We start from the raw sequence: 18,747 nt of genomic DNA, 5'->3' as shown, positions 1-18,747 counted from the left end.
TTGTTCCACGTGCCTGACACCTGCCTCTAGTTTATCCTTAGCAAACCATCACATGAGTTTTGTTGCCAACCACAGGAAGGATGGATTGTGACACTTCATTATTTTTCTTGCTGTCAGGTGTGAAGCGGAGGACACGGTGCTGTCCTCAGGTTTATTACCAAATCACTGAAATAGAGGGGTTGTGTTATTATTATGTCCACAAGTACTAGGCAGCTAATTCAGGAGAGGCTGTCAGGCGTAACTGTTGTGCATTTGTTTATTAAAAACAATGTGTAGGCATGCTGAGATAAAACTTGTACTATAGTGACTCTGCTTCCCTCTCCCCCATCCTGTCTATTTATTGTTGTCACAGACTCTAGTCCTGCAATGAACTCAGGGATCTGCCAATATGGGATGTCCTTGCAGGATCAAGGCCCTAGATTGTACAAGAGGCAGGGAGCATGTTTCTATAGCACCCAGCACAATGAGGCATCAGTCCTGATGGGGGCATTTGAGTGTAACCATCACGCAAATATTACATAATGGCCCAGACTACCCCATCCCAAGTGAAACCCATAGGATGGGAGGGGGGGCTATTGCAAAGATTCCCTCATGGAGATCCCTGCAGATTGCTCCATTGAGGAGTGATGTTTACCCCTCCCACATACACATACAAAAAGGGATACAGGGTCCAGCTGGGTCTCAAAGCTGGTGGATGACCAGGGATCTGTGGGAGGCCAAGGTTATCGATGCTGAAGCCCCATCCTGTGGCACATCTCTGGCCCCCATCAGGGACCTTTGCTCTCTGGCTGTGGCTGCCCCTGGGGCCCCCGTAGGGAAGAATTTCCAACCCAACTGTGGCCCTTGGGGGTGGCAAAAGGATTAAAACAACCCTTTCCCTGCCCCAGTTTGTGTGAGGGTCGCCCCCCTCGGTGGTACAAAAATACCAGATATCTGGGATGATCCTGAGCCTGTACAAAGGTATACTGAGACACCCCAGGGCAGCTACCTCAGAAAATGGACGCTCCTGGGAAAACCTGGACAGGTGGCAATCCTAATTCAAGCCCTGCTGACCCCATGTCAATTTGCAGACATGATAAGTATAAACCCTCAGGAGCAGCCTACCCGACCTGCTCTATCTGGAGTCTAGGATTCTAATCACTGAGTCCTTCCCCAGACTGAACCGATTTTCACTTCCCTTCCCAGACTGCTCACAGTTGTTTGCCCATCTCCTGACGTCAAAACACTTTCCAGACACAAATGAACTTGGCCTCAGTCACAGGCTTCCCCATGAAGCAGTTAAGGACCATTATCCTCATTTAACTGAGAAGATTAAATGGCTTTTCCAAGGTTACCTAGGGAATCCGTTGCAGAAAACTGAATGCTGGTCTCTTGAACTTCAGACCTGTGATTTAAATGGCAGACTTCCTACTGTCCTTACAGATAGGCCCGCTTCATAACCGTACCAGGCCCTTACCAGGATTGCACCCTGCCTTTTCGTTTGAAGCTCAGGATGACCTTTGGAAGTCCAATACATATGCCGGGCACAATGGGTAAAATTCTGCGCCCAGTGACGTGAAGGTGAGTTTTGCCATTGACTTCAGTGAAGTCAGAATTTCACCCAATGAGTCTTAGAAATCTATATGTGGAAGTGGAGAGGCTGGCCGGGAAGGATGCAAAGTAACTGCTTACAAAAAAAACCCAAAAGTATATGGGGATATAAATTCATTTTTCTTTTCAATTACTCCCCTCTCTTCAGTTTTATTTGTGGCCGAAACTTGAAATAATTGCTGTACTACCCTTGACCTCAAGTGCCTGAAGCAATGTTGTTTATGGTTCTCGTCCTACTACAACTGAGCTTTATTTTGGAGCTGGTTGGGACCTGGAGTTGCTGTTCCACTGGAAATTCCAACATTTCCGAAAAAATGATTGTTCTGAAGCAGAACAGAAAGCTAAAATTTAGAAATTTCCTGCATAATGAAAATTCTGGAAAAAAATAATTCAGGACCATCAAAACATTTCATTTTGACTTATTAATTTTGATTCATTTCATTTAGACTTGCATAGTGAACTAAAATATCAAATACTATATCTATTATAATAAATAAAGTATATAAGTATGACATTAAAAGTAATATTTTACTGTAAGATAAAAGCTGAAATGAAATTAAGCGTTTCAACATTGGCTAATGAAACATTTAAACCTTTTCTTTCCTTTCAAAAAGTTCATCAAAGTTGACATATACCTGCAAATCATTTCAATGAAACTGCATTTTTTGATGGAAACTGATCCCTTGAAACATTTGCAATCAAGTGTAGCTATTGTGTGTGCTTGTATTTTATTCCTCTTGTCAATAGCAAAGGGACAAGCTTGGATGAATTAATACATCTTTTCCACCTCTAATTTCTATGATTCTTTGGCCTGCACATAATTATTTGCTTAAAAGTTGTGCTCCTTGGCATGGCTGACACTTAGAGGCGTGGAAACCTTGCAATTACAGTCGTTTGACAAATTTCTCATTCTATAATGTTAGAACTTGAAAAAGATCATCATGTTTCTGCTATAAAGACATGCTCTGTGTCACTCCAAAGCTTGTCTCGTTCACCACCAGAAGTTGGTTCAATGAAAGATATTACCTCACCCATCTTGTCTCTCTAATGACTTTTAGATGGCAGGAAATTCTAGGGCCTGATTCATGGGTTGCCTTTTGCACCTTATGAAGTCATTTGCTAAAGTGCAAAGTGAGTGTAAAATGCCACCATTGTTCTTTGGTACCATTTGACACCCACTTTGCAATGGTTGCACCCTGTGCAGGGCAATGGAGAACAAAGCCTCTCGTAAAAAGAAAAGGAGTACTTGTGGCACCTTAGGCCTTGGCTACACTTACAGATGTACAGCGCTGTGAGTTAAACCCGCCTTCGTACAGCTGAGTAGGGAAAGCGCTGCAATCTGGCCACACTGCCAGCTGCCAGCGCGCTGATGTGGCCACATTTGCAGCACTTGCAGCTGCATTGGGAGCGGTGCATTATGGGCAGCTATCCCAGCATTCAAGTGGCTGCAACCTGCTTTTCAAATGGAGGTGGGGTGGAGTGTGACAGGGAGCGGTGGGGGGGAGAGAGAGAGAGGGTTTTGGGGTGCTGAGAGTGTGTCAGCATTCTGTCTTGTAAGTACAGACTCCCCTCCCTCCACCGCCTCTCTCTCACTCACGAAAAGCAAACGGCAGCTGTTTCTTTTTTTCTCATAGACAAGATAAGCAGCTGCTCGCCAAAACGGACCCCAACCCCCCCGCACCCGCTCTCTCTTCAAGCAAACACAAGCTGTCGGTGCTCCAAACGGCCTGCCTGCCTCTCACTCATTCAAAGCCAACAGGAGCTGTGGTTGTTTTTTTGATAAGCCTCCCCAAAAAGGAACTTTGAAACGGCACTTCCGGAGGTCACTCACTGCGTAATAACGTTACTCCCCGTTTACACTGGAGCTGCAGCGTCTCAGCCAATGTGCAAGAGCTGTTAATCCTCTCGGGGAGGTGGAGTACCAGCAGCGCTGTAGCCGTGGAGACACAGCGCTGTACGTGCCTTGACAGTGTGGATGGGGAGTGAGGTACAGCGCACTAGGTGGCTTTATTGCACTGTAACTCGCAAGTGTAGCCAAGGCCTCAGAGACTAACACATTTATTTGAGCATAAACTTTCGTGAGCGACAGCTCACTTCATCGGATGCATGTAGTGGAAGATACAGTAGGGAGATTTTATACACACAGAGAACATGAAACAATGGGTGTTACCATACACACTGTAATGAGAGTGATCAGGTAAGGTGAGCTATTACCAGCAGGAGAGAAAAAAAACCTTTTGTAGTGATAATTAAGGTGGGCCATTTCCAGCAGTTGACAAGAACGTGTGAGGAACAGTTGGGGGGGGGGGATAAACAAGAAGAAATAGTTTTATTTTGTGTAATGACACATCCACTCCCAGTCTTTATTCAAGCCTAATTTAATGGTGTCCAGTTTGCAAATTAATTCCAATTCAGCAGTCTCTCTTTGGAGTCTGTTTTTGAAGTTTTTTTGTTGCAATATTGTGACTTTTAGGTCTGTAATCGAGTGACCAGAGAGATTGAAGTGTTCTCTGACTGGTTTGTGAATGTTATAATTCTTGACGTCTGATTTGTGTCCATTTATTCTTTTACGTAGAGACTGTCCAGTTTGACCAATGTACATGGCAGAGGGGCATTGCTGGCACATGATGGCATATATCACATTGGGAGATGTGCAGGTGAACGAGCCTCTGATAGTGTGGCTGATGTGATTAGGCCCTATGATGGTGTCCCCTGAATAGATATATGCACACAGTTGGCAACGGGCTTTGTTGCAAGGATAGGTTCCTGGGTTAGTGTTTTTGTTGTGTGGTGTGTGGTTGCTGGAGTGCATTTGCTTCAGTTTGGGGGGATGTCTGTAAGCAAGGACTGGCCTGTCTCCCAAGATCTGTGAGAGTGATGGGTCGTCCTTCAGGATAGGTTGTAGATCCTTGATGATGCACTGGAAAGGTTTTAGTTGGGGGCTGAAGGTGATGGCTAGTGGCGTTCTGTTATTTTCTTTGTTGGGCCTGTCCTGTAGTAGGTGACTTCTGGGTACTCTTCTAGCTCTGTCTGGCCTCTCTCAGGGCGGGTATATCTACACTTGCAGAGTTTTTGCACTGCCAGTTTCACCAGTGATAGGGAACCAGTGAAAGGAAAGCGCTGATTTGGGTACTCACTTCATTCCTCAGGCGTCCGAGAGTGTTTACATTTGCAGCACTTCCATCACCAATGAGAGCAGCGCTTTAGGGCAGCTATCCCACAGTGCAGCTCTCTCCAGTTTGACAATCGGTCTTGTGGGAAGGGGATCCCTGCACAGCCCCCTCTCCCCAAACACTGATCAGCTCCAGTAGCTCACCATTGCTCCAGGCAGGGGATGTTTGCTCCATGGAGCAGCCATTGTCACCTGGCCAGATGATAAGTGAGCACTTGCCAAGAAAACAGAAAGGGGAGTTTCAAAGTTACTCTTCAGCTAAGCAAATAAAGTCTTTGGTGTGAGCTGGTCTGGAACTTGGGAGACCATTGTTTGATATTTCCTGGGTGACTCTTGGCAAGTTACTTACAGCCAGTTTTTTAAGGTGCTTCCACAAGGCACCATTGGAATGTCCACATCAAGCGACCACCGCTGACTGCGTTTGTAAAAACCGTCATTCACATCTATTCAACCTTTCATTAAAGGTAGAAAAGACAGGCGAAAAACAGTTAAAGCATTTGAGATATAAAGTGTTACATGTAAAGGCTTTCACTGTACTGGAGATAAGGTGTAAATATTTAATAGTGAAGGGAATTAATCATTGGGACAATATACCAAGGGTCATATTGGATTCTCCATCCCTGGCCATTTTTAAATCAAGGTTGGATGCTTTTCTAAAGGATAATCCTTAGGAATTTTTTCAAGGAACTTCTCTGGCTTTTGTTAGATTAGATGATCACAATGGTCCCTTTCTAGCCTTGGACTCTATGAAACTCAGCGTTGCCAACTCTCATGAGTCTTATGATAATTATTGTTTCCCTTAAAGTCCCAGCTCCTGGACTCAGGTGGATATGTGATGATTTACATTCTTAAAGAAAAAACAAGTTTCTAGCTCTAGAGGCTGTGGAGAAAGTTTCAAAACATGACCCCAGTGCACCCTGAAGGCAAATAAAAAGAACCCCAAATCTGGTATGTTTACACAATCTCATGATTTTAAAGCCAGTCTCATGATTTTTGGTGAGCCTGACTCATGATTTTTGAGCATTTGGGGTTGGCAGTACTGGGAACAACCAATACCCCTTATTCCCTTTTCCTTGAGCTAAATTGTGTCTTTTATACAGATAGAGAACTCTGCTTCGCTGTCTTTTAGAGGGGGTGATAGCTGTTCTTCTTGGGGAAAAGAGTAAAGGTTAGTGTAGGTGGTCTGGAGCTACTGATGCTATCAGAGTCTGATTTAGATTTGGGGGGTGGGGTTGCATTGCTTTCAGCTTGTCTTAATGGTCACAGGCTCGCAGTAGTGTTGCAAAAGGTGGCGTAGATATGGCCAGCTCAGCCACCAGGCGAAAAGCACGGAAAAAAAAAACAGAAGAGAGAAGGAGGGTTCAGGAAACTAACCCTGGAGGGGGAATGTGACAGCAGGAGCTTGAGTCCCACGTTCCTGGTTTTGTTTGGGAATTAGCTGAAGCTGGCGGAGATGGTGATGCCTCTCTGGCTCAGTCTGATCAGGAGGCCGTTCAGGATCAGGATGACGAAGGTCCAACCGTGTCTTGGTGGGTCCTGGAGCATCACGAGATGGTGGGGGTGACCACCTTGAAGGTGACGTTCACTGTTTCCAGTCTACCCATCCCACTTCTTCCATGTAGTGACTCTGCCCCCCAACTTCTAACTCAAAACAATCCAATTTCTATCAGTCTTCACTGACTTTCCTAAACAATTTTACATAACTGGTTGAGCTGGACTTTTGTTACATTGGACAACTTAGAGAACAGGCCTCTGCTCAACCAGTATCATCATCAACTGAGTCACAGAGAGGTGAAATGACTTGCCCAAGGTCACACAAAGAGTCAGGGGCAGAGCCAGAAACTGATCACAGATATTCTGAGTCCCATGCCAGTGATTTAACCACAAAATCATCTTTAATCCACCAATCTGAGCCACTGCCCTGGAAAATCCTCTGCCTTATACCATTGTTTCCAAGGAGTCAGGAAAGCCAGGGGTGAGTTAGAATTTCCAGGCAACTATCTTCATTAAGCTGGAGATAAGATTGAAGGTGCATCTCAGTAACTTAAGGATTAAAAAACATGGCTACAGTTTTGTAGTTATTTTTAAAAACCCAAATATTAGAAACTCAAGAACTTCATTTATATTAAATTTAAGAGAAACCAAGGCAATCCATTCTGCCAGTTTGAAGCTGGACAATCTCGTTTCTATAAGGTTTGTCCCTTTCTAGTACTGATATAAAACCAAATGTGCTTTTGTCCAGTATCATCATAGACGGACAGAAGAGGCTCTTCACAGAGTGTGCTGTTCTGTTCCCACCAGCAAATGAGCTCAGAGACACTGCATTTGCGAGGTCACACTGGTGTCACTCTGCAAAATAGCATCTTCCATGTGACATGACCATGGATGCACCGGGCGTGCGAAGTCACGCCAATGGGGGCGGGACAGCACGCCCTGAAAAATGGCGTCCTCCATGCAGCATGACCTTGCATGCCCTGTGCACATGAGGTCACAGCAGCAGGGACGGGATCACACCAGCGGAGGTAGTCTCATCCAATCAAGGGGATGTCCTGTATTCTAGGGGTGCCTCAGTGGCCAATTTCTTGAAACCCCAAAGTCTGCAATGACAGCAGTGCACAAACTGCCTGACACAAGCCTCCATTTATCCCTTCTTTGTTCCTTTCCTAGCCAGGGCCCAATCCTGAAGACCCTGACTCATTCAAGGAAGGATCAGGCCCGCTATACTGTAAGATGCAAGGGGAATTGGCTCAAGGGGTGTCACGGGGTTAGCTGCTCTTTACGGGGAACCAGGGCCCAGTCTGCCCCTGACTGCCTGATGAAGGCCCCACTGGGGATAATCAGCTGCCCCGAGCGGCTAATTAAGAAAGGTTACCCATTCTCAGTTAGAGGGCAGTCCCAAAGGGAGATGGGAGGCTCCTATGGAGCGGAGGGCAGCTTGCAGGAGAAACCTGAGCCAGAGGGCTGAGCAGGGCTCTCTGGGGAACCCATCAGGACCTCTCAGAGGAGCTCATGGAGATGAGACAGAGGACGGCAGTCTGCAGGCACCCAAAAGGACCTGGTCTCAGCCAGTGGTCACCCAGACATAGGCTGGAAACCCGGCCACGCATGGATCACCTGCTTTCCCTGAAGAAGGGTCACAGCGGACGGACTTCCCCGACGCACTGGCTCCAGAGAAGGACGTTTCTCCAACAGGGGCAAGATGCACAACCCCAGGGCAGAGACTGGCACCAAGGGAACCCCTGTGTAGAGGAGAACATGGGACTTAGGTGGGGGACATGGACTAAGTTGACCTAGTCACCCGCCGGGATGTTGGGGTGAAAGTTTGTTCATTTTCTGCATGGGCTTTTCTGTTAATAAATGACACCCTCCATTAGGAGGTGCTGTTTAGCATTTAACAGGCTGTTTGGACTTCCCACCTACCCTGGGTGAGGGGAAAACAAAGTAAGGGCTCACCTGCAACACCACACCTGGCTGCACAGGGGTGCTCTGGAATGACAACAAGGGGTTAAAGTAGCTTGCTCATGAAGGCTGTTTTTAAATATAGCCGTAGGCTTTTCTGTCATCACTCACTGACGATGGAAGGCAGGAATCGGAGAGACGCTAATATATAACCTACAGACTGACCCTGGAGCTGTTTTGCTCCCACAGTGTTTGCCCCTGTCCCATATGACACGTCTATGATTGACCAGACACTCACGCTTCATCCTGTCCAGCCTCAGTCATACGGACTGAATCCAAAAGGGCTTTTAGGGAGTGAAACAATACAAGGCAGCATCTGGTCTGTGGGACAAGTTACAGCCCCCACAGCTGGGAAGAACACACGTTCGTTCATGAGGTCCCATACCGTAGGGGGGATGTCGGCAGGCATGGGAGGTAAAGGTCTGTGTTAGGATGAAAAGTGACAAGAGAGAGGGCGCTGATGAGAACCACAGAGCCGCTGTCCCAAGGAGCAGTTGTGCTGCACCCATGAGTGGATCTTTCGGCTAAGGGCACCTCACACACCCCGTTTTTCCAGCAAGCAAAGAGACACACAATACATCTGGGCTCAGGCAAGAACGGGAATGTGTTTATTCAGATGTGTTGCTCACGGTGCAAGCGCTGTATTCATTTTACATAAGAAAAGTCAGCCAAGGAGCAGAATAAAGAAAACAATGTGAAAAACCAGAATCCAACCGGGTTGAATGTGTCTGAGGTTTGTTTTTGGATCATGCCTTCCTGGCACTCAGTCTGGCGCTGATCCCTAGCGTGACGTGGATGGGAAATGTCTCTGCGGTAGCAAGAGGCAGGGGTGTTTAAGTATTCCGCTTTGGAGGTGGTTTGGGATAAACATTTCCTGGTGAGCCCTGACTTTTTTTTTTTAAATCAGCCCCATCAACTGGGACTATGGGTATAAAAGCAGAAACCCTGCCAACATTATCCAGCATTTCCTGATGGGTCAGGAGTGCAAGCGGGCATCTCCCCAGTGGGGCAGCACTGTTCATTTGAGCTTCCCAGGCCTCCTGCACCCAAACCAATGGGAGCAGCAATCCAGATCTGCTGAGAGGCACAGAGAGGCACCCAGTGACAGCAGCAGGACTTCCTTGAGAACGGCAAGAGAGCAGGTATTGTCTAATGGGATCTGAGAGAGAGTTTGGAAGAAAGGGCATCATTGGTAACCCCAGTATAGCTTTGCACAGAGGGGGGTTTGGTGTCTCGTTGGAGAAGCCTGAGCAGGTTCTTCAGGCCATCAAGTTCTTTTTTCCTGGCTCAATCACAGTCCAGCCCTGATATAGACGAAGCTGGCCAAGATCGCCATGGCCAGCACCGAGTAGCTGACTTTCACGCTGCTGGCCCCGCTGATGTTGCACAAGAATGAACTGCAGCAGGAAACAGAGGCAGCTAGTATCCCCATGTTTATCCCAAAGCTGGGGCAAACTGAAGCACACCCCTTGGAGATGCTCTGCCCGGAATGTCCGCCTGAACCGGAAAAAGAAACAAGAGAAAGAGACTCAAGATTAGAATGTTTCCCAGAGTTCGGACAGAAGCTCCTTAGCTCTGCAAAGGAGATAATTGTACCGATGTAGCTACGCAATCCTGAGATCAGGAGGCCATTTCTCAGCAGTTAATGGCCTCACAGCCTTATCTCTGCCAGTGAATGCCCAGCCATTAGAGGTCACTACTGCTATTATATGCCATGAAAACAGCACTAGCCTCTTCCTAGCAGTTACAGACCCGTATGTAATAATCTGAGAACATCCCCTTCAGATTTCTGGCCAGGACTTGGGACAGCCAAAGAACCCTTAGAATCCATTCCAGATTGTCACGCTGCCCACTGCATGCTGGGACAGGGCTTTGGGAGTTCAGTGGGGGCTGTGGGGATGCAGCACAGAGGTGACTGAGTCCTGTCTCCTGCTCTTGAGCATCAAAGCTTTAAAGAGCTGGTAGTAGTTGTTACCCGAATTTGGGCCAGCTAGTCAGCTTAGGGAGGACTAATGACCCACCAGAGTTTGGCAGAAAGCAGCATGTTTATTATATTGATAGCTAAGCTCAAAAGAAGGGGCAGGGGGAGGAGTGTCACACTCACACTCGCATACTCACACTCCCAGGACAGACATCACTGGAGATGTCAGGATTCTTCAAAGTAAGTGTATGAAGGTCAGTCTTCCCGAGGTATGATGGAATGCAATGCGGCGAACCACTGGCCAGGCGGTCCGGGCGAAGGGCCTTCTCGGGAGGTACAGGCTGGTGAGTGCACTCCTGAGCACATGATCCCTTCCCCTTTTAAGGACCTGCTCCTCATGGCCTTCGACTAGAGATGACTTGGCCGCATCTGGTTGCTCACACTCCACCTCAGACAGTATCCAAGCAAGGTTCATGCATTGGGTGTGTGATCGCTGCCTAATTAGAGTCCCAGACACCTTGTCTACCTAGGAACTCTTCTGATCTTCCAGCTGTTCAACCAGCCCATTCATCCCACAAGCATTCAAGGAGGAAGGGGGAGGGAGAAAGCCACTTCACAGTTATTCAAAGAGGGAGAGGAGACAAAACGGGGAGGGGGGGAAGTGTAACAGACCTTTTGAGCATAGAGGTTATATAGAGCATAATCACACAGAGCATACAGATCACTGCTGTTCCTACAACAGTAGTTAGGTCACAGCACAGCTCATTAAGCAGCAGACACCAATATACCCAAAAAGGCTTCAACCTGGCCTCCTTTTGTGAATGCACAACCAGCCAGGCACTGGGATTGGAGCGTGCAAATTCTCTCACTTGCACATGCCAATAGTGGAACCTTGCACCAGCACGTGAGATGTTTGGTGCTTAAACCATCGCCTGGCTTCCCCAGGCGTGAAAGCAGGCCAGACTGGGAAAGCAAGACCTTATGCAGGGCAGTTACAACGGCCTGCAATCCAACTGGTCTTGTTGTGATGTATATGTTATAATGCCCGATAAGCCATATGGGCCTAGTATAAATGCTGTGTGTTTGACATGAGAACGTGAGTTGAGTGCTGGCACTGAAGCAAGGATTCAAGGTTATAAGCGGTCAAGAATTCTCTGCACAAAAACAACTTTTATGTCCATGGGGAATAGGAAGAATTAGCAGGAAGGGAATAACACCAGCTCTGCAGTTATGCAAGAATTGGGGGAAATGAAATGTCTTGGATTATGCAGCCTGCCCATGCGTTGTGATCGGACTCAATTTCAGCTGGCCATCGGGATGTCCTTCGGATCTTCTGATTCTGGTGTAGTATGAAAGGAGTGTGAATGTGGACTGAGTGGGGTTTATATTGTGATCAATACAAATATTTAGAGTATTATATACGAACACTGTTTCTGGTATCTGCCTGCTCCCCCATCCTGTAGGGAGGCCTCTATCAGAGCCTAATATTCTCATCCCTTGGGCAATATCCCTGCACAACTCAATAGCCTGGCACTACTTTTGTTAACTGAACCACATAGCAAGTGATATCAGTGCACCTCCCCATGAACTGGCTACTCGCAGTCCGCTCAAAATGCAGAGCTTGGCAACGACATTTACACTTGTGTATAATTGCTGCTGGGTGCAATCGGGCGCAGGAGGGGCACAGCTGGGAGACGTCCTTTCCCCTGTGGTCCAGGGACAAAGGCAGTATCTTTTGCCCCCAACAAACCGGAGGGAAAGGGGTGTGGGCTGGATGCCACAAGAATGCAGCAGAGCAGAGGAGGCTGCTCCCTGAGTACCATGGCTGAGAAGCAGAGGATCCACTGAGCCCTTTCTAGCTGCTCCCTCGCGCCGTTCAAGGCTGGCAGCCACTCAGGCAGGCAGCCTCCTTCCCTTTGACACCCATGGCAGCCCCTGCAGGGCCACCGAGGAGCGGGTGGGAACTCAGTCTGAGCCCTCGCGCACTTCAGCAGTAGCAGCACCCGCTGCTGGGGAGCCGCTGCAGGACTGGGCTATAAAGAGCCTCATTTCAGGACTTCAGCCAACACTGGAGCTAGATATGGAGCCCCCCATTGGCGTCCAGGAAGCCTGACATTGCCTGCACTGCCCTCCTCTCAGTCACTCTCTCGGCTGCAAACCTCACTAATGAGCACGGGGGCTCCCGCCCCCTTAGCGCATCCCAGCAAAGTTCTCCTGCCATTTGGTTTCAAGGAGTGATTCACCAATTCCACACCAGCAATGTCCCATCCTTCCAGCAGAAGGAGGAAGGAAACCCCAGTGATCTGGAATGGGAGCAGCACATCGTCTGGGAAAGCGCTAGGATAAGACAATAGACAGATCATGCCCAAACTTACCAATTCCTGCACCAAGATAGGTGGTCACACAGTAGTTTGCATCACTGGGACATGTAGTTGGTGTCAGACAACCCCAGTTGGAAGACGCATCACTACAGGCGAAGCACACCAGCGAGTGAGCTGCAAAAGGAAAACACAGCCCATGTTAGAGGCTTGCAGGAATATGTTATTTGTTCCTGGTCTACGATCCCTATCCCTGTCACCTGCTAATGAGCACCAAAGTGGATCATATCCTGATGTTCTCAGCCACTATTTCAGGCCAAACTCTCACTGAACCCAGTGATAGTTTTTCCTGTGCATCGATTAAGGTTCGGGATTAGACCCACACACAGAGGGGGGAATTTTCAAAGGCAGAAATTGCAGCTGGGCATCCAACTGCTAATTATGCTTCTGAAAAGTTCCCCCAACGCCCTCCGTGATACCGATTTGTAAATACTTTCTCAGCATGTTCCTTTCCAAAACCATAATGTTACACAAATTATCATAAGGAAAAACCAGCATGGACTTCTCAAGAACAAATCATGCCAAACCAACCTAATTTCCTTCTCTGACAAGCCCAATGGATAAGGGGAAAGCAGTAGGCGTGATATATCTTGATTTTGACACAGTCCTATATGACATTTTTATAATGAAAGAAGAGAAAGGTGCTCTAGATGAAATTCCTATAAGGCGGGTGCACTGATTGAAAGACTGTTATCAATGGTTCAGTGTCAAACCGGGAAGGCGAATCCTGTGGGGTCCCGCAGTGGCCAGTACTGAGGATGCTTATTACATTTGCAGATGACTCCAAGCTGGGAGGAGTTGCAAGCACTTTGGAGGGCAGGATTAGAATTCAAAATGACCTTGACAAATTCGAGAATTGGTCTGAAATCCACAAAGTGAAATTCAAGGAAGTTAAGTGCGATGTACTACAGTTTGGAAGGAAAAAATCAAATGCACAGCTACACAATGGGGAACAACTGGCTAGGTGGAAGCACTGCTGAAAAGGAGCTGGGGGTTATAGTGGATCACAAATTGAATATGGGTCAACAATGTAATACAGTTCCAAAAAAGGCTGATATCATTGTGGGGTGGATTAGCAGGAGTGTTGTATATAAGACAGAGGAGATAACTGTCCTGTTGTACATGGCACTGGTGAGGCCTCCAATGCTGTACTGTGTTCAATTCTGGGCACCAAGCAATGTGGACAAATTAGAGAAAGTCCAGAGGAGAGCATCAAAAATGATAAAAGGTTTAGAAAACTTGAACATTTTACAAACTTTTTTTGTAAATTTTTTAGGGCATGGCTACACTGGAAACTTCAAGGCACTGTTGAGGGAGCGCTCCCGCAGCAGCGCTTTGAAGTGCGAGTGTGATCGGCGCGAGTGCTGGGAGAGAGCTCTCCCAGTGCTCCTGGTACTCCACCTCCACGAGGAGATTAGCTCTCAGTGCTCAGAGCCTGTTTACACTAGCGCTTTAAAACGCTCAGACTTGCTGCGCTCAGGGGGGTGATTTTTCACACCCCTGAGCCAGCAAGTTAGAGCACTATAAAATGTAAGTGTAGCCAAGCCCTTACAAACTTTTTTGTAAACTTTTTAGAAAACCTGAACTTTTTACAAACTTTTACAAAACTGGCCATGTTTAGGCTTGAGAAAAGAAGACTGAGGGGGGAGCGATCACAGTCTTCAAACATATTAAGATCTGCTATAAAGAGAATAGCGATCAATTGTTCTCCATATCCACTGAAGGTAGGACAGGAAGTAATGGGTTAAATCTGCAGCAAGGGAGATTTAGGTTACATAGTAGGGGATAATATGCATGGGGGGAAACAACTCCTGCCTGGCTAGAGCCTGGCTAGAGCCTATATTTCATAAGGCCTAATTTTCAAAGAGACAGGTACCAATGGATGGTGGGTGGCAGTCAAAATATGACCTCACACTGGCTCTGACAAATGAAGTGTGAATGACATGATGTGTTATTTATAGATGTCACATGGGTATCACATGGAAGACCAGAAAATTCATTCTGACTTGCCAAACAAGCTTGGTTATTATTATTATTATTACAATGCCAGAAGCATGCTAGATGCTTTATAGAAACAAACAGAGAAGCACGGTGCATTTCCTAAAGAGTTTATAGAGCAAATTGGACAGGAAGTGATGCGTAAAGGTGACAAAGAGAAGGTGGGGATGGGTTAAGGAAGAATAAGATCTGAAGCATTAAGTTCATCCCAGGGCTTGATTTTGCCACCTTTATATAACAATCCCTCCACCTCCCCGGGTCACCAGCAGAGTTTGCACCCAGGCCTTTCAGCAGCACAACACAGACATTGACCACTGGCAGGGAACTGATAACTCCAACTAGAAGCAGTAGTCGGCTGTTATCCTCTGTGGCCCAGACACAAGAAGAGGATGCAACACACATTTTACAAACACATGCTCCATCTACACTGGGGAGTGCCTTACTCACACGACTCCAGTGGGGCCAGGTGGGGAGTAAAATGCTCTTTACAACTGCTCATCGTTTTTTAAAGTTGACAGCTAGCTAAGCAAAGGTGGGGAGCAGAGAACCTCTTCTCCAGCTCTCCCAGCACACCCACCTAGCAGTGGGCAGGGCACACTCCAATCTTGGCTTTGGCTACAACACCCACTAACACCCCACAGTTCCAGTGAGAGCGGTGTTAGGCTATAGATATCCAGGCCTGTCTGTAAAGGCCTAGACTCCAAGAATTTAGGTGTATTCTTATCACTTGGCTCGTTCTAGACGTATAAAAGAGAGAATCAAAATCACTGTCTGCTGGTGTAAGGTCCTTCTCTTACTGTGACCGTCTGAGACCCTGTTCTTAGGCTAAGGCCTTTGGCTAAGCAACAGAGGCAGCCATAAGCTGGGAAACGAACCGTCACCTCCTCACATTCCAACCTCGTCACATTGAAAGAAGGTGCTATGGGGCTGTTAGGATACAATCCTGTCCTGATAACGCCCATCGCCTCCAGAGAAAGGGAAGAGCCTAGAGGTTGTACAAGGAAACTTAGTTTGAGAGCATCCTGCCTGGCAAGAACTCACTTATCAATAGCTGGGATGAGAAATCCTCACTTCTGTATTGTTTTGTCATTATAGTTCCCACTTTGCCATTGTTTGTCTGTATAATCTCTGTCTGGTTCTGCGATTGTTTCTGTCTGCTGTATAATTAAGTTTGCTGGGTGTAAACTAATTAAGGTGGTGGGATATAATTGGTTAAATAATCATGTTACAATCTGTTAAGATTGGTTAGTTAAATTTCAGGAAAATGATCGGTTAAGGTGTAGCTAAGCAGAATTCAAGTTTTACTATATAGTCTGCAGTCAGTCAGGAAGTGGGGGTGTGGGGGTGTGGGGGGGGAATGGGAACAGGGAATGTGGGCGGGAATTGGAATCATGTTTTGCTAAGGGGGGGAATGGGAACAGGGACACAGGTGTAAGGCTCTGTGGTGTCGGCTGGGAAGGGGGACACTAAGGAAGGAAACTGGAATCATGCTTGCTGGAAGTTCACCCCAATAAACTTCGAATTGTTTGCACCTTTGGACTTTGGGTATTGTTTCTCTCTGTTCATGCGAGAAGGACCAGGGAGGTAAGTGGGTGAAGGAATAAGCCCCCTAAAGAGCGGGGTCATGATTAGGCCAGAAGCCCTCCAGCATACATGGCATAGGTGATGAACACTGGGCTCTCCCCCACCAGTCACCTTGATCTAGCCCAGTGGTTCCCAAACTTTAACAACCTGTGAACCCCTTTCACTAAAATGAAAAGGAGTACTTGTGGCACCTTAGAGACTAACAAATTTATTAGAGCATAAGCTTTCGTGATCTACAGCTCACTTCATCGGATGCATTTGGTGGAAAAAACAGAGGAGAGATTTATATACACACACACAGAGAACATGAAACAATGGGTTTATCATACACACTGTAAGGAGAGTGATCACTTAAGATAAGCCATCACCAGCAGCAGGGGGGGAAAGGAGGAAAACCTTTCATGGTGACAAGCAGGTAGGCTAATTCCAGCAGTTAACAAGAATATCAGAGGAACAGTGGGGGGTGGGGTGGGGGGAGAAATACCATGGGGAAATAGTTTTACTTTGTGTAATGACCCATCCATTCCCAGTCTCTATTCAAGCCTAAGTTAATTGTATCCAGTTTGCAAATTAATTCCAATTCAGCAGTCTCTCGTTGGAGTCTGTTTTTGAAGCTTTTTTGTTGAAGTATAGCCACTCTTAGGTCTGTGATCGAGCGACCAGAGAGACCGAAGTGTTCTCCAACTGGTTTTTGAATGTTACAATTCTTGACGTCTGACTTGTGTCCACTCACTCTTCCACGCAGAGACTGTCCAGCCCGGCCAACGCACATGGCAGAGGGGCATCGCCGGCACATGATGGCATATATCACATTGGTAGATGCGCAGGTGAACGAGCCCCCGATAGTGCGGCTGATGTGATCAGGCCCCATGACGGTACCCCCCGAACAGACATGTGGACAGAGCCGGCAACGGGCTCCGCTGCAAGGACAGGCTCCCGGGCCAGCGGCTCCGCCGCGTGGCGCGTGGCAGCCGGCGAGTATTTGCTTCAGACCGGGGGGCCGTCTGCAAGCAAGGACCGGTCTATCTCCCAAGATCCGAGAGAGCGATGGCCCGTCCCCCAGGACAGGCTGCAGATCCCCGATGATGCGTTGGAGAGGTTTTAGTTGGGGGCTGAAGGCGATGGCTAGTGGCGTTCTGTTGTTTTCTTTGTTGGGCCTGTCCTGCAGGAAGCCTGCTGGCCGCTGTTCCTGCCTGCATGCCTCTAGCTTTCATCCAGGTCATACCACTCGATCCATTGTCTGCGGCCAAGCGCTACGATATAGCCGCGTTTGCTCCGGCCCCTCAGACAGAGACAGACACCTGCAGGGTCTCTGTCATGCATTCCTACAGCTACAGTACCCACCTGCTGGAGTGAAGAGGCAGATTGGCGTAGCCGGGGGAGTGCCCGGAGGTCGCCTGCTGCAGGACAGGCCCAACAAAGAAAACAACAGAACGCCACTAGCCATCGCCTTCAGCCCCCAACTAAAACCTCTCCAACGCATCATCGGGGATCTGCAGCCTGTACTGGGGGACGGGCCATCGCTCTCTCGGATCTTGGGAGATAGACCGGTCCTTGCTTGCAGACGGCCCCCCGGTCTGAAGCAAATACTCGCCGGCAGCCACGCGCCACGCGGCGGAGCCGCTGGCCCGGGAGCCTGTCCTTGCAGCGGAGCCCGTTGCCGGCTCTGTCCACATGTCTGTTCGGGGGGTACCGTCATGGGGCCTGATCACATCAGCCGCACTATCGGAGGCTCGTTCACCTGCGCATCTACCAATGTGATATATGCCATCATGTGCCGGCGATGCCCCTCTGCCATGTGCGTTGGCCGGGCTGGACAGTCTCTGCGTGGAAGAGTGAGTGGACACAAGTCAGACGTCAAGAATTGTAACATTCAAAAACCAGTTGGAGAACACTTCGGTCTCTCTGGTCGCTCGATCACAGACCTAAGAGTGGCTATACTTCAACAAAAAAGCTTCAAAAACAGACTCCAACGAGAGACTGCTGAATTGGAATTAATTTGCAAACTGGATACAATTAACTTAGGCTTGAATAGAGACTGGGAATGGATGGGTCATTACACAAAGTAAAACTATTTCCCCATGGTATTTCTCCCCCCCACCCCACCCCCCACTGTTCCTCTGATATTCTTGTTAACTGCTGGAATTAGCCTACCTGCTTGTCACCATGGAAGGTTTTCCTCCTTTCCCCCCCCTGCTGTGGGTGATGGCTTATCTTAAGTGATCACTCTCCTTACAGTGTGTATGATAAACCCATTGTTTCATGTTCTCTGTGTGTGTGTATATAAATCTCTCCTCTGTTTTTTCCACCAAATGCATCCGATGAAGTGAGCTGTAGCTCACGAAAGCTTATGCTCTAATAAATTTGTTAGTCTCTAAGGTGCCACAAGTACTCCTTTTCTTTTTGCGAATACAGACTAACACGGCTGCTACTCTGAAACCTTTCACTAAAATGTTAAGTCTCGCGAACCCTCTCCTAAAAACGAATATTTCCAGGGATTTTCTCTTTTACCTGAGTATAAATTATAAAAGCAGTGATCTTGGAAATAAAAAATTTGTTTTTATGACATGCTTATTACATATTACTTATTAATTATTTATAATTACAGTATTTTTATTACATTATGAAAACAGCAACACTCTAGT

The 18,747-nt window shown here is 47.5% G+C and overlaps 1 protein-coding gene across 4 annotated transcripts in view; it reads right to left on the bottom strand.

Annotated features, from left to right (window-relative positions):
• Positions 1–8,807: 8,807 nt before the first annotated feature.
• Positions 8,808–18,747, bottom strand: part of LOC119851220 (lymphocyte antigen 6E-like) — a 62,246-nt gene continuing 52,306 nt past the window's right edge. For all 4 annotated transcript variants that reach the window (XM_043507250.1, XM_043507248.1, XM_043507249.1 and 1 more), the window contains 2 exons: positions 12,518–12,637; positions 8,808–9,718 (listed from right to left, as the gene is read on the bottom strand). In XM_043507250.1, coding sequence (XP_043363185.1) covers positions 9,513–9,718; positions 12,518–12,637 — 326 coding nt within the window. In that variant the 3' untranslated portion in view covers positions 8,808–9,512. The remainder of the gene's footprint in view (positions 9,719–12,517; positions 12,638–18,747) is intronic.

This window comes from Dermochelys coriacea, chromosome 2 (genome assembly GCF_009764565.3).
Source record: "Dermochelys coriacea isolate rDerCor1 chromosome 2, rDerCor1.pri.v4, whole genome shotgun sequence".
NCBI lineage: Eukaryota > Metazoa > Chordata > Testudines > Dermochelyidae > Dermochelys > Dermochelys coriacea.
Note: the sequence above shows the minus strand (reverse complement) of the source record. Positions and strands in the feature narration are given on the sequence as shown.